Genomic DNA, 15,121 nt, shown 5'->3' with positions numbered 1-15,121 from the left:
TGTCCAACTTTGCCTCCTTCCTCAGACCAGCGTGTGCTGAGATTTGCTTCTTGTTGCTCAAGCAGTGGGATATTTCAAGTTCTTCTGGATATTTTTATACAACAACCATTTTTCCTTTTATAGTTTCCTACCCTGTGCCAGTGGTGGCTTCTCCACAGCTTTATAATGGATGTGAACCACACATGAGCACCAAACTCCAGTTTATTTGAAACATCTCGAGCCTTTATCAGTGACTACATCACAGCAACTCATGGAAGGTCAGCAACATTCTCCTGCTGGCTTCACAAAACCCAGAACTCCTCCAGGAGAGCCAAGAAATGTGGCAGGAGGTGAGTGGGGATTAAATCTTTATCAGGATCATCAGCAACTTCCCAGCCTGCATTCAGCAAGAAGAGCTGAAGCAAAGGTCACAGAATCACAAAATCATTAAGGTATTTTCCAAATACCTTCAAGATCACTGAGCCTTTCACCAGGCACCACCTTGTCAGCCAGACCAGAGCACTGAGTGCAACTTCCACTCATTCCTTGAACAATTCCAGGGTTGGTGTTGCTGGAGGCAGGAGGTGGGATCCTGACACTGCAATAAATGACTTTTTTAAATAGTTACTCTATGCAGGGATTTTTTTAAAATCTTTTTTTCTGAATTTTTCTCTTTTTTTCTGCCAGAAGCTATTTGGAAGAGTCATCTTTAATTAGCTTGGGAATTGTCTACATGGATTTCTGCAGAACTAGGCAGAAGGTGTTTATTTCTTTTCCGTACCTTTTTCACACATTTGATTGTTTCAAAGATTTTTGTTCCTTTTTTTTTTTTTAAGCTACTTTGTGACAGCCAGTCACCTTGGATTTCTTTCTCTTTTGAAATATTTCATTACTGTTCTGATGTGATTGTCCTCTAAGGAGCTTATCCTGTAACTTCCTAAATCCTTCAAATGAAACCAGGACAAGACTCTGCTTCCTTTACTTCCCTTGAATTCTTTTTTCTTCCAAACATATCTGAGTTTCTCCACAACTGCATTTTGACCTAGATTTTTGATACCAGAATTTTCATACCACTTTGAGGCAACTGTTTTTCAAGGTGGTTTTTTTCTTTTTTTTTTGAATTATTATTGATTATTAACCCTGTTAATGGTACTATGACATCACAGAATCATAGAATTGTTGGAAGAATCATAGAATTGTTGGAAGAACTCAATTCATAGAATTGAAAGGTTGGAAAAGACCTTTAATCTCATTGAGTCCAACCACCACCATGTTCATCACTAAACCATGTCCCTAAGTGCCATATCCACATTTTTTTGAACACTTCCAGGGATGGTGACTCCATCACTGGAACTCCACTGCCTTTTCCAGTGCTTTACAATGAAAAAAGTCCTTTCCATGAAAAAACTCATCCTAATATCCAATCTAAACCTCCCCTGGCACAGTTTGAGGCCGTTTCTTCTCATCCTGTCAGTGCAGGCATCCAGCTTCCTTCTAGTCCTGGGTAAACTCCTGGTTGTGACATCCATAGGGAAGAGCTGTAAGGACACAGATCCTAAAATTTCAGCTCTCAAATGGGGGAAAATAAGAAAAGATGGGGCTCTCCATGAGGCTGTTTTGCTGCATGTGTCCATCACAACTTGTGCTCAGTCCTTGTCTTTGGTTGCTGTGAAGGATCAGTTTCAGCTTTATCAACGTGCAGACACAGGGGATTTCTTTTGGAAATTATTTATTTCATTTATTCATTTATTTTTAAATAAGCCACTGGTCAGATAGTGCGGGCATCAGGAGATTTTTGCCCTAACAGATCTTTTTTCCTGCTGCCAGTACAGTCATGTCTCTATCAAATCTTCATTATTGACAACTTTTAAATAAATATGCATTTTTCCTCAGTCAGAAGCTCTCTTTGAGCCAAACACATCTGAGATCTTAGCAAAGTAAAATACTCTTTAAAAAAAAATCTGAACATGAAAAATAAGAAAACAACAAAAATATAAAACCTTTCCCTAAAAACCAAAAACTAGCATTTGTCCGTCCATAGGTGAGGACATTGTGATCTGTGATTGAAGATGAGGAGCCCAAAAGGCTGGAAGTGACCACACATGGCATCCTCTGTCCATCCCTCCTCCCTTCCCACCCTACAACTTCCATGACTTCTCCTTTCCTCAGACTCAGCTCCTGGCCTCTCATCACTCCAAAGTCAAGCTGGAGGCAAAGAACTGAGATTATTTGCTTTTTATCACAACTCCCAAAGTGCTTCTGCTGCTCACATGATCTTTTGCCTGTCTCATCCCAGCAACCCTCTTCACTCAGGAACTCATCAGGTCTCTCCTGTGCCACTTGACTTTAACCCTTCCTTCTCCTCTCCAAGGAACACTGTGGTCATAGACACCTTAGGCTGGGAAATACTCTGTGGATGCCTTTCCCTGGGGAATGTCATCTTAGTCATCACTTTCTGCATCTGCTGTTTGTTGGAGGGGTCCAACAGCAGTTGAAAAGATGGGAAAAAACATGAAGAAATAAGCTAAAAAATGTATAATCTATTTGTCCCGTCTCCTGAGACTGAATAACTATTTTTTCTGTGCTTCTCAGCCTTCCTCAGCTCCTTGCAGGCTTCAGATCCCCTCTTTAATTACCTTGTGAGCCACTTCAGTTTCCCAGGAGGTTTTCCAGACACTCTCCCCTCTTTCCCACTTATCCAAAAAGTTACCAATCACAGATGCAATGTCTCGATGCCCCATCTCTGAGAAGCACCTCCCCACCCCTCCTTGCCCCAGCAGCCCATGGAAAGAAGAGCAATCTCTCCTGATCACATCTTGGTGAGGCGCAGGACGTTGAGGCGCACGGGCAGGAACGTGGCGCCGGAGGCGTACTGGATCTCCCGCAGAACCCCTTCCCACTTCTTCTGCTCCTCGTCGTACCTGGGGAGAGCAGGCAGACAATGGTGAGGAAAGGTCTCCTCTCCCTCCCTCCAGTTGCTCTCCATAGGGGTGGCAGCCCACAGGAGTTATTTGGACCCAAGAATTTGCGTGAATTTCAGCCCTGCTTTGGGGGACGTGGATATCAGCACGTGGTCCTGCAGGGGAGGGGAAATTTTTCTTCTGGGAGTTGGGTTGATGGCACCAAGGTGGAAGATCCATGGTGAAGGACAGCAGGATCCTGCTGAGGGTGCCAGAGCACTGAATTGAGGGACAGGAGCAGCCAGTGCTGTGCTAGCAGCTGTCACTAAAGTGCTTTCTGTCCACTCCTCTTGCATGTAAGACTATCAGCTTCTCAACCCAGACTCTCTGCTTCCCAGCCCAGACTCTCTGCTCCCAGCCCAAACTCTGCTTCCCAACCCAGAATCTGCTACACAACCTAGACCCCCTGTTTCCCAGCCCAGACTTTCTGCTTCCTAATCCAGACTCTCTGCTTCCCAGCCCGAGCACGGGCTGTTCCCAGGGAGAGGAAGCATTGCACAGATGCTGCTCCACACCAAAGGACAGTCTGGAACCAGCTCCAGGCAAAATGTCAATGCACAACAAAGCCAAAGGAGCAAGTTTTCCCTGGTCTGTTGCTGTGTGAGGCTGGGAGAGATCACTGAAGAACCAATGTGTCCTCCAGCACAGCACAGGGCAAAATTCCCAGACACTGAGTGCTGAGCCTGCAGCCTGCAACCTCCATCTCACAGTGACGGCATAAAAACAGACAGAAATGATCTATTTCATCACTGACATCCCCCCCATGCTCCCTGGGACAGCCCTGGGAAGGTTTGTCACCTCCAGACGTCGTTGAGCTCCGTTGGCACCAGCTCTCCCGACTCGGTCTCCACCGTGGCGAAGCCCCCGAGCAGGTAGAGCACCCCAGAGAGGCTGACCAGGCTGGCAGAGCTGCGCTCCTGGGGGAACTCAGGGAAGGTGTCCCACCTGCCACGGGAGAGAGGGGACAGGTTCATCACAGACTCATCACAGAACCACAGAATAATGAGGTTGGAAGAGACCTCCAAGATCATCGAGTCCAACCCATGCACTAACACCTCACCTAGACTCTAGCACCAAGTGCCATGTCCAGTCTTGTTGAACACATCCAGAGATGGTGATTCTACCACCTCCCTGGGAAGAGCATTCCAGTGCTTTGTTACTCTTTTGGGGCAAATTTTTTCCTAATATCCAACCTGTACCTTCCCTGAGGTAGCTGGAGACTGTGTCCTCTGGTTCTGTCAGAGACCAGCTCCCACTTGTTTACAGCCTCCATTCAGGGAGTTGTAGAGAGCAATAAGGTCCCCTCTAAGCCTCCTCTTCTCCAGGATAAACAACCCCAGCTCCTTCAAATGTTCCCAAAAGTTAGAGCATCCTTGCCACCCCCACACTGAGGATGGCCTCAAATCAGGATTCAACAGCTGAGCTCACTAGGGACAGATCCAGCTGTGCAGGTCTAGGTGAGATGGGACCATACCCTGGCTGTTTTTAGGGAAACTGCTCCCATCAACATTGTTCAGCTTGGTATTGCTTTGGGTGCATGGGCCAGTTTGTCCCAGTGCTGGGGCAGCAGCTGCCAGGACCTGTACCCAGGTATCCACCCAAACTCAGAGGGTTCATTGTGTTGGATGAAGCTCCAGGGAACCCAAGGATGGCACAGTGGGTAAAACCACTTTGAGGCTCAGCCTGAGATGATCCCCAGCCCAACCACAGTGATTTTGGTGATGCCCAGCTCTCTGAGGAACCACAGAACCCTAGAATGGCTTGGGTTGGAAGAGACCTTAAAGATTATCCAGCTCCAACTCCCCTCCCATGGGTGTATAAACTGGAGGAACTGACATCAGGAGCCACAAACAAACTCCAGGATGGTTGGAATTTGCTGAGCCTACACCTGCACCTACTCCTGGTGTAACCACAACTCAGGACATACTTGTTGGTGGCAATGTCATAGACCTCCACAGAGTTGGTCAAACCAGAGTCGGTGACACCAGCTGCCACGTAGATTTTGTCCTTGTGCACGGTGGCCCCGAACAGGGAGCGGGCAGTTTTCATGGGAGCCATTTCCTTCCACTCAAACTTGGCTGGGTTGTAGACACACATCTTCTTCAGGCACTTCCTGGAGAAAAAGGAGAGGGAAAAGGAGCCTTGATTGCTTGCCAAGGGGTGGTTTTGCCTTGCAGGGGTTTGGGGATGTCTGCTGGGAAGAGGGTGGGGTCTCTAGGTGTCAGGACCCAGGACATCCCTCTGTCTGTCCTGAGCAGTCAGGACCCCTGCCAGGGGGCTCAGAGACCCTGGCACAGAGCCCAAGATGCCCCTGTGGGTTTGATTATGACCTGTGGAGCAAATTACCAACCTTAGATGAAGATCTGCAGGCCATTACAATTTAAGTAGAATAATAGTGAAGTTATCACGGGGTGGAAAAAGAGATTTTGGGGTTTTTGGTATGAGGGTTCAGGAGGCAAGATGGAGGGAACTGGGCATGTCCAGCCTTTCTCCTTCTTCTTCTTGGCCTCCATCTTCTGCTGTGATGGTGGCACATTTGGATTGGTTTAGAGTAGAAGCTCACTGTCTAACATAGGTGATAGGGATTGGGAAGCAATTGTAAATATTGTACATGTGGTTTTTAGTATAAAGACATAACACTGCCCTGGGGGCAGGCAGAGTGCCTGGGACTGTCCTGCTGGATGGACCTGGGCAGGGCAGGAGAAAATTTTTTGTAGATAAGAAACAATAAACAAGCTTGAGACCGAGAAATGAAGAGCTCTGACTCCTTCTTCAAGCACCAGGCTGGGAAAAGAGACTTTCCAACTTTTCTTGGGGTCACTCTGACCAGCTAAAGATCCCGACATCTAGGGAGGATTTTGCTCCTTCACATTGGCATGAGGGGAGGAACACACCCCATTTGTTGGGTGTGAACCAAAGGATGTCCCTGCCTGGAGTGACCACGTGTGTGTGCAACACATCCCCTCCTGCTGTATCTTTGTTCAGGAGTCCTGAGAGCTCAGCTTGGTGCTCACACACCTGGATACAGGTCCAGACAGCCCCTTAGGACCTCTCACAGCCACCAAGGCATTGATTTATTGCTCCTGATCCACTGTGATGCTGCAGAATATCCTCAGTGGCGTTCCTGTGGCCAGGTGGGCAGTGTGAGGATGTTCTCACCTTTCAGACCATAACCCATCCTGAGCAGGACCAATCCTTGCTGGATTGTGGAATGTTTGCTCTGCAAACAGCCACATCTGTGCCCTGCAGGGCAGCCACTGTGATGCTCCTGAGAGAGGCTTTTCCTGCTGAGCTCATCTCCTGCAGGAGGGTGGGATGGGGTCAGGGTGGATCAGGTTTTTCCTTCCTGTTGCAAATACATGTCTGGATTTGGCTATGGTGACCACTCTGCTCCACAAGGCCAAGACAGGACACCCTAAAAGTGAAGGGGCTGCTTGCTCTTCAATGCCTCTCCCAATCTGAGTGACATTTGGTTTTTTTTGTGGTTTGATTTGGAAGGATCTTTAAAGAGCATCTCATTCCAACCCCCATGGGCAGGGCCACCTTCCACAGGACCAGTTTCCCTCAAAGTCCCCTCCAGCCTGCTTCCAGGGATGGGGCAATGCATTCTCTCTCCTGTAAGGACACTGCCATCATCTTCCTGATGTCCCTGTTGGCCTCCTAAGATTTTGGAAAGGGCTGCAAAGTGAGCAGAGAGGGGAGGATCCACATCTCCCATCCCATCCAGCCCTCCTTGAACCAGGCTGAGGAGGTACCAGCTCTGCACTCCCACTGGTTTGGGGATTGCCTCCTTGATTTTCCCTTGCTTTTTTGACTTACTTGTCACTTCCTTTGCCCCCAATGACGTAGACAAGATCCTTGTGTGATACCACTGCGTGGCCATAGACTGAGTAGGGAAGGGGATCAGCCTCACCCCACTTGAAGGACCTGGAAAAGATGGGAAAGAAAAAGATGGGAAATAAAAATATGGGTCAGAAAAAGATGGGAAGCAAAAGGATTTGTAGCTTGCTGGATGACACCTAGAGGATATGGCATTTCCCAGACCTAGAGGTGAGCACAGGGTTGGACTCAGTCTCAGAATCACAGGGTCTGCAATGGGACAGGCTCAGACAATAAATATCTAATAATCCTAAAAATAATAATAATGATCCTAAAAATAATAATAGTGATCCTAAGAAAGGGTGACAGTAAAATAAGCAGATTATTTATGCTAATATCCATTATTTTTTTGAGATCTTCAGGTAGGGATAGGGAGCAACAATGACCCCTTGAACCTCTTTTTCTCCAAGCTGAGTCCCCTCAGTTCTTTCAGCTGCTCCTGGTGCTCCAGACCCTTCCTCAGCTCTGCTCCCTTCTTGGGGGTCACTCCAGGCCCTCAATGTCCTTTTTGTCATGAGAGGCCCAAAACTGGATGCAGGATTTGAGGTGCAGCCTCACAGTGCCCAGAACAAAAGGAGAAGCATTTCCCTGGTCCTGCTGATCCATCCAGGATGGATGGATGGATGGATGGATGGATGGATGGATGGATGGATGGATGATGGATGGATGGATGGATGGATGGATGGATGGATGGATGGATGGATGGATGGATGGATACAATCCACTGCCCCTCTTGGCCACCTGAGCACATGGCTGGCTCATGTTCAATCAGAATAATATCAACCAAATAAAACCAGAGATAGAGTGGTGCTGATCACATCTCTACCAGTCTCAAACTGATACTCAAACCACCCACAATAACTTAGTGTGGGCAGATAAATTCTTTCCCAGAGTCTGCAGGGGCAGATAAATGCCCTGCTCTGTGGGAATGGAACTGGTTTCAAATCTCTGCCTATAAAACAGACTTGGAATCACACACATCTAAATATAGACCAAGCAAAGGCTTGTTGGTGCCTGCTGCTCTGTCTCTTTGGAAGTTTCTGTCTCCTGAGAGAAGAACAGGATGGTGCCTTTTAATAAAGCTCATGAGCTAGCATGGGTCAGAGCCCATTGTCCAAAAGTAATTGGATATTAAGCCTGATATCAATCAGGATGAGCCATTCTGTGACACATCTGAAAAAATTTAAAAACAAGCTTTTCTGTTCAAACCTCTTTTGGTGAGACCACAGTGAATGCCACCGATCCTTTAGTCAATGGGCAAGAGCAGGAGATTTAGCAGAAGGAAAAAACCACCTCTGTACATTTCTCACGTGAACATCTACTAATATCAGTCCCAGAAAACAAAATATCCCCATAAAGGCTCCCCTCTCCTGGAGGCTCAATAAAGGGAGCAGATGGAAGGAGACAGCTCAGAGCCCCAGGGCACAGCTCGAGGGCATTCCCAGCATCCTCATACAGGGTTCAAGCCCTTCTCCCAAATATTTTAACCCCTGGCAGCTGCTCCATTTCCCCTCCAAGCCCCTCCACCCCATGCTCACACTGGACACTCACAGGCGGTCGTAGCACAGCACTGAATCCAAGGTCTTCTCTCCCTCCTTCAGCTCCTTCCCTCCAACCACAAAAATTGAGTTTTCTGCCTCCCCCAGGCCAAAGAGGCAGCGAGGGGAGGGCAGGGGGGGCATCCCCAGCCAGTCTGCATCCAGGTGGTCGTACTGGAAGGGAACAAATGGTCATTAGTGTGTGCCCATTTGATCAGCAAAAGGCAGGGTCCAGAGGTGGAGGACGAAGTGTGTTCCCATGTGCAGCCTGGTCACCCCAGCAGCACTCCCTGCACTGCTCCTGTGGCTGTGCCTTTGCCAGCCTGAGCAGGATGGGAGACCTGAGAGCAAACCCAAGGCACAATTTGTATGATAAACCCTTTATGACATAGCACAAGAGCTGAGATGGGTCTGCAGCAACACTTTCTGCTCTATTCATCAAAGCCTGGACCTTATAGAATCACATTAAAGTTGGAAAATGCCTCTGAGATCATTGTGTCCAGCCTTTGACCAGCCACCTCCTTGTCAATTCCATGGCACTGAGTGCCACATCAAGCCATTTCTTGAACACCTCCAGGGATGGTGACTCCACAACTTCCCTGTGCAGCCCATCTCAATGCCTGATCACCCTTTTCAGTAAAATAATTCTCCGTGATGTCCAACCTGAACCTCCCTTGGTGCAGCCTGAGGCCTTGCCTCTTATCCTGTCCCTGGTTGCCTGGGAGAAGAGGCCAACCCCACCTGCTCCAGCCTCCTTTCAGGGAGTTGTGGAGTGATAAACTCTCTCCTAAATTTCCTCTTCTAACTTGGAACAAGCTTGGTTGTCTTTGGGTGAAAGCCTTCTTGCCGCACTTACAGTGGATGGTTCCTGGGACTGGAGGAATGGAAGCATTTCAATCCTAGAAATTCTCCTGAGCTTTTTCATGCATGGAACACCTCACAGTATTTCATCCTGGCATTTTCCATCTCTGCCAGGTGACAGGGTGCTGCCAGCAATGTTGGCTACACAGATAAAGTGTGCCAGAGCAAGCTGCTGGGTCAGATCACCAAATCCTTGGGCATTGCCTCATCTCCCACCCCAAAAAAATTAAAAAAAAAAAAGAAAAAATTCTTAGACTGAAGATTCTGAGCACTGTGGCTTAATGGGAATTGAGGAAAAAAAATATTATATCTTGATAGAGGAGGGAGGGATGTCTTGCAGCCAGTTTTGTGGGGCTGCAGGATGGGGCTGTGACGCAGCACTGCCTGGAGCATTGTTTGCCATGGGCTCAGGCCAAGGAGCCTCAGCCTGATGGGTTGGCTCCAAAGGCTCACCCTCAGCTGGGTGCCTGTGGTTTTTGTCCCTTTGTAAGCTGTGCTCCACACATGTGTTATTTATAGTGCAACCCTGAGCAGCTCAGTCATCGGGGTAGTTCCTGCTTCTTGATGGGTTCAGCATTGTTTTCGAGTCATAAATCTTGCAAGTGACAAAGAAAGGATACCCTTTCCCATCTGAAATGTCAATGGAATCATTTTACTCCTGCCAAAATCTGCAAGGCCCCTGGGATTTATCAGCATTTTTATATTTTGGTGCCTGTCCTTAAATCTAAATTATCCCTGACCTAATGCACCTGGCTTCAGCAGGGGGAATGTGAAATTTGGGGGAATAGAAAGAGTCAGAAGGTGTAGGGAGGTGTGCACTGTCATAGAGCTGCATGTCTAAATGTGCCATTTGAGCTGAAAAAAAGGGCTCAAAACCTCTCTTGCTCATACAGCAACTGTGAGCTACATAATGACACTGATACAATAAATTAAACATTGCAAACTGATGGCATTGTCCAGTCCCAGGGTTTGTCTGATTCTTCCAAGCACAAGTGACATGGTGATGTGTGAAGAGACCCTTGTGGGGAAGAGCTGAAACTGGCCCCACGATGCTCAGGACATTTGCCACTGAATTAGTGGCAAACAGAGAAATGTTGCTGTTTGCAGCTCAGAACCACAGAGTACTTTGGGGAGAAGGACCACCAAAGGTTTTTCATCCAACCCACATGTTCAAAGGGCGACAGGTTGAGAGTTAGAGCAGTTTCCCAGGGCTTTGTGCAGTCAAATATTAAATGTTTCCAAGGATGCTGCCCCACCCCTGGAAGTGTTCAGGGCCAAGTTGGATGGAGCTCTGAGCAGCCTGGTCTGGTGGGAGGTGTCCCTGCTCATGGCAGGGGCTTGGAGCTGGGAGATCTTCAAGGTCCCTCTCAAGATTCCATAGAATGGCCTCCCCTATGATTCTGTGGAGGTTCTGTGACCTCTCTGGGCCCTGCTCCTCCTCTGTTGGCAAGACTGAACTTTAGGCACAGGTTTGGCTGAATGCATGGCCCTGCTCTTCACAGGTAACTGATGGGGCTGCCCACACCTCTGTCATCCTGGACTGTGCACTGTGAAAGGCTGTACCTCAAACAGGACACCCCCAGCACTTCCTCAGCTTTCCCACTCCCTCCTGCTCTGTAGGGCTGGAGTTTCCTCCTGCTGGCTTCTCATTCCCTGGGCTTCACCTGGCGTGCACAATCCCCTGCTCATGGCAGGGGTTTGGAACTATGAGATCCTCAAGGTCCTTCTCAAGATTACATAGAATGAGCTCCCCTATGATTCTGTGGAGGTTCTGTGACCTCTCTGGACCCTGCTCCTCCTCTGCTGGGTAGATTGATCTTTAGGCACAGGTTTGGCTGAATGCATGGCCCTGCTCTTCACAGGTAACTGATGCGGCTGCCCACACCTCTGTCATCCTCGACTGTCCTGCTCTATAGGGCTGGAGTTTCCTCCTCCTGGCTTCTCATTCCCTGGGCTTCACCTGGCCTGCTCAACCCCCTGCCCCTTCCAGGTGAGGACAAGCCTGGTCCCTGCAGGATGTGCAACCCCACTGATGAGGGCAATGATTCAAGGCAGGGATCAGGGCTCCGCGTCTTGGCTTGGCAGCCACCCTCATTTTATCCTTTCTGCCTGGAGATGTTATTGTTTTTCCCAGAAGATGAGAGCCTGAGACATGTTATTGTTTCTTCCCAGAAGATTTGAGCCATGGAGAGGAACAAAAAAAGGAATTTCTGGGTATGGGAGGAAGAATAGAGGATTTACTGGATTCCTTGGGGTCAGGAGGAAGGGCAGGCGCCTTGTGTTAGCTGTCTGCAGGGAAAGAAATCTGGGCTGCAGCCCAGGCTGGGGCTCAGATTGCCTGACAGCTCAATCCAGCCACAGTTGGGTCATTGCTGAGTTAGAACAGCCCCTTTCCCTGAGGGTATCCCCAAAGACAGCTTGAGGTGGTTTCCCCCTCTCAGGATGGAAATGGCTGAGGCTCTGAGCTGGCCCAAGCCCATCTCCAGGGGCAGGAGCAGGGAATGGGGCAGTGTTGTGAGGCCATGGGGACATGCCCTGTGTCCTTGGGGTGTTTGCTCTGTGGCTGCAGCTGCTGCTGCTCCTTTTTCAGCACCTGGCAGCATCACCCTTGGGTTTTCCTGGGGTTCACAACCAGGGAAGGCAGGGGATGCAAAACAGAACCTGGGTCTGATGCCGTGAACTTCCCAGTTTGCCAACCCTGTGGCAGCCAAGGCTGGGCCAAATTCACTGCTCTAAACAATCCTCTCCTCAGGATTTGGATCAGGAAGGCTCATTCCTGTTTCCTACTCCTTCAAAGCTTCTTCCTCAACTACCACAACAACCTCTTGTAGAGTCATCCTTAAAAATAAAGGGAGAAGAATCTCCAGGAAAGCAACTCAGATCATTCTCCTCCATTTACAACTTTAACATCACATGGCAACAAATATTATGGGAGCTAAAGCTTGGTGATGTTCCCAAGTGGTCAAAGAAACAAAAGAAAGACAAAGGTAGTACCTGTAGGAAGTAGGAGCTCATGGGATCCTCTTTGTTGTCCTCGTTGTAGTACAGTCCTCCGACAATGAAGATCTGATTCTCTTTGGTCACCAGACTGACGTGGTTCTTCGGAATTTGAGTAGACAGGGAGGCAAAATAGCACTCGTTGGCATTGGGGTCATAGGCCACTGCTCCACTGTCGCTCACCATGAAGATAAGGTCCTGGAGGAACATCCCAAAGCGCATGGTGTCATTCAAGATCCCAGGGAGAGCATCCTCCTCCGTGTCCTCCCCTTCGTCCACCGCTCCATTGACAACATCCTCCTTCGCCTGATTCTCACTGCTCTTCTTCACTTTCTTCTTCTTCACCACGGTGAACTTGCCTTTCTGGGCGTCCTTCACCATCTGCAGCTTCTTGAGCAGCTCGGGGCTGGACTTTACCAGGGCGTGCTTCTCCACGTGCTCCCTGATGAAGTCGCCGGGCATGAGGCGGAAGCGGACGCTCTCGAAGATGACGGGCAGGGCCTTCTGCCGGCTCTCGCGCTCCTTGGCCCCCGCCCACTTCATCACCACCTCGAAGACGCTCTCCTCCTTCTCCACGTTGAGGGAATCGCTGGAGATGACGGCGATCAGCTCGTCGGGGGAGAGCTGGTAGAACTCCTCGTCGCGGGAGACCAGCGCGAAGCGGTCGCAGATGAAGTCGCGGGCGGCCACGGCCAGCCGGGCGCAGTCCAGCATCAGCCCCAGCCGGAAGATGGCCAGGCAGTTGCTGAGGCACAGCCTCTTCTGCAGGAAGGACACACACACGGTGAAGATGGAGGGGATCTGGAACATGTTGGCCACGGAGAAGATGTCCTGCACGTTCTGCTCGGTGATCTCCAGCTCGGAGGTGTAGATGTAGTGCAGGATCTTGCCCATGACGTCTGGGTCGACATCTTCCAGGCTGACCTCCCTCTTCTTGCTCTCTTCCATGTCTGAGAGGAACATGGCTCGGAAGTAGGGGCTGCAGGCTGCCAGCACCAGCCGGTGGCAGGGAAACTCCTTCCCTTTCACTTTTAAGACACAGTCCAGAAACTTATTGTGGTCCAACATGTCTTTGAGCCCATCCTGGAGAAGAGTTTGCTGGTAGAGACGCAATTCCTCCACTTGATCAAGAGGCAAACCCATGGTGGCGAAAAACTGCTCGTTCTTTGCCCCAATCCTTCTTTTATGGATAAATATTGGTGGCTGTACCTAAACCTGAGTAAAGAAAGCAGAGCTCACAGCCTCACGGGCTTCCAGACCGCTGGCACACTGGGAATGTGAAACCTTGCTATGCTCCCAGCTGTCTGTGCACTTCAGCTTCCAGCTTTATATATAGACACAGCCCTGCAGGGCTTAGGGAATCCATAGTGCAGCATGTGTAAGCCGATCACCCTTTAATATGACACATTGGACAAGGAGGAAGGGAGGGGGGCCGGGGGAACAGCTGTAATTCCAGCCCCAGGAACTCAGGAAGGGTCTGGCAGCTCATGAGTCACCGTGGGGAGAGCAGCAGGTTTGGCTGCTGTGACACCATGGGTTTGGGAAGAGGGCTCTGGGTGAATCTAACACCCCAATTTGCTGTTTGGGTCATGGGTGGCAAGGCTGGGGCTTCTTCCTCATGATGCTCTGAAAGTGCTGGACCTTTAGCTGTGCTAAGAATAGGCCATGAAGTCAAAACTGGAAGGATGGATGTGCTAAGGGAAGGTCTTGTGTGGGCTTTGTGGCATCCCCAGCTCCAGCCAGCTCCCACCCAGGCCTGCTTTGTACAGGTTTGTCCTTTATTCTCCTCTGGAGTCACTTTTCAGGGGTCTGGAAATGGGTGGGAAATGGAGATAGAGGTGTTTATTTACAGCCCTGTGTGGGATACGAGATCTGCACTGGAAGTTCCTTTAAAATCCTCCCTAAAGCAGGAGATTTGAGGACTGTGGGAGAGGGATGGCTCTTTTCCCCTGCAGTAGGTGGTGGAGTCTCCATCCCTGGAGGCATTAAGGAAAGACTGGACACAGCACTCAGGGCCATGGTCTGGTTCCACCACAGGTTGGAGTCAACCCCAGAGATCTTTTCCAGCCTCACTGGTTCTGTGACTCTGTCAAACATGCACATGGGCCCCAGTGGCACAGTCTGTGGGCACCAATAAATCCATCCTGGTGACAGAGAGAGTGTCTGAGGCAGAATAGAAATAAAGGAAATGCAATGGTGGGCTTCAACTCACAGATTAAGACATCTAAACACAAATACTTTCTAGTAAACTGAGGGTCTCCTGCTCAGGCCTTCTGGTTCATCATTCCCCTCTGGATGGAGTCTAGAGGCACAGCAGAACAGTCTGTCTGGCCTGGAGCTGATGCTCCAGACTGGCTGAGCTCTCCAGCAGCTCTTGTGTCCTGCTTGCCTACCCATGGATGTCCAGGAAGTCCCCTGGGCCCTGAAATGGCCAGTCCATGTCCAGCTGTTCCCACAGAGCTCACAAAGAAGCAAATTAGTTTTGACAGACATGGGCGAGCAGAGTAGCTCTAATTATTTATAGCCATAGTAAAACTTGCACATGAATCTGTTTTATCTCTTGCTGTGGACCCTCTGGGCTGTCTGACACTCAGTGATGGCACAGATTTAATTAACGATTTAATTAAGCCTATGAAAAAATATTAGCCATTATTCTTGATGTGTTTAAAGCCACAAAACCCCTTACTCTGGCAGGGATGTAAAATTTATAAAAATTGCCATGATGGTCATCTCTAGAAGAGGGAGGGAGCTGCACCAGTATGAAGCCCTTCTGTACTGGTGTGGTGCCAGCAGCAGCTGGGAGGTACCAACAGAGCAGGGAAATAATCTCAAACTGGTTTCAGAGCTCACATCACCCTGTGCTGCTCATCTGGGACAGGACAAAGTTTTGAGTGCTGATCTTTGAAT

General features: G+C 49.3%; 1 protein-coding gene across 1 annotated transcript; it reads right to left on the bottom strand.

The window, feature by feature from the left end:
• Positions 1–2,699: 2,699 nt before the first annotated feature.
• Positions 2,700–14,586, bottom strand: KLHL40 (kelch like family member 40). Its single transcript, XM_064703262.1, has 6 exons — positions 12,212–14,586; positions 8,370–8,530; positions 6,759–6,866; positions 4,867–5,052; positions 3,738–3,884; positions 2,700–2,900 (listed from the first exon to the last, which is right to left on the bottom strand). Exons 1-6 carry the CDS (start codon positions 13,355–13,357, stop codon positions 2,789–2,791), a joined length of 1,860 nt encoding a protein of 619 aa, XP_064559332.1. The 5' UTR covers positions 13,358–14,586; the 3' UTR covers positions 2,700–2,788.
• Positions 14,587–15,121: the final 535 nt, after the last annotated feature.

This window comes from Zonotrichia leucophrys, chromosome 2 (assembly GCF_028769735.1).
Source record: "Zonotrichia leucophrys gambelii isolate GWCS_2022_RI chromosome 2, RI_Zleu_2.0, whole genome shotgun sequence".
NCBI classification, from domain to species: domain Eukaryota; kingdom Metazoa; phylum Chordata; class Aves; order Passeriformes; family Passerellidae; genus Zonotrichia; species Zonotrichia leucophrys.
Note: the sequence above shows the minus strand (reverse complement) of the source record. Positions and strands in the feature narration are given on the sequence as shown.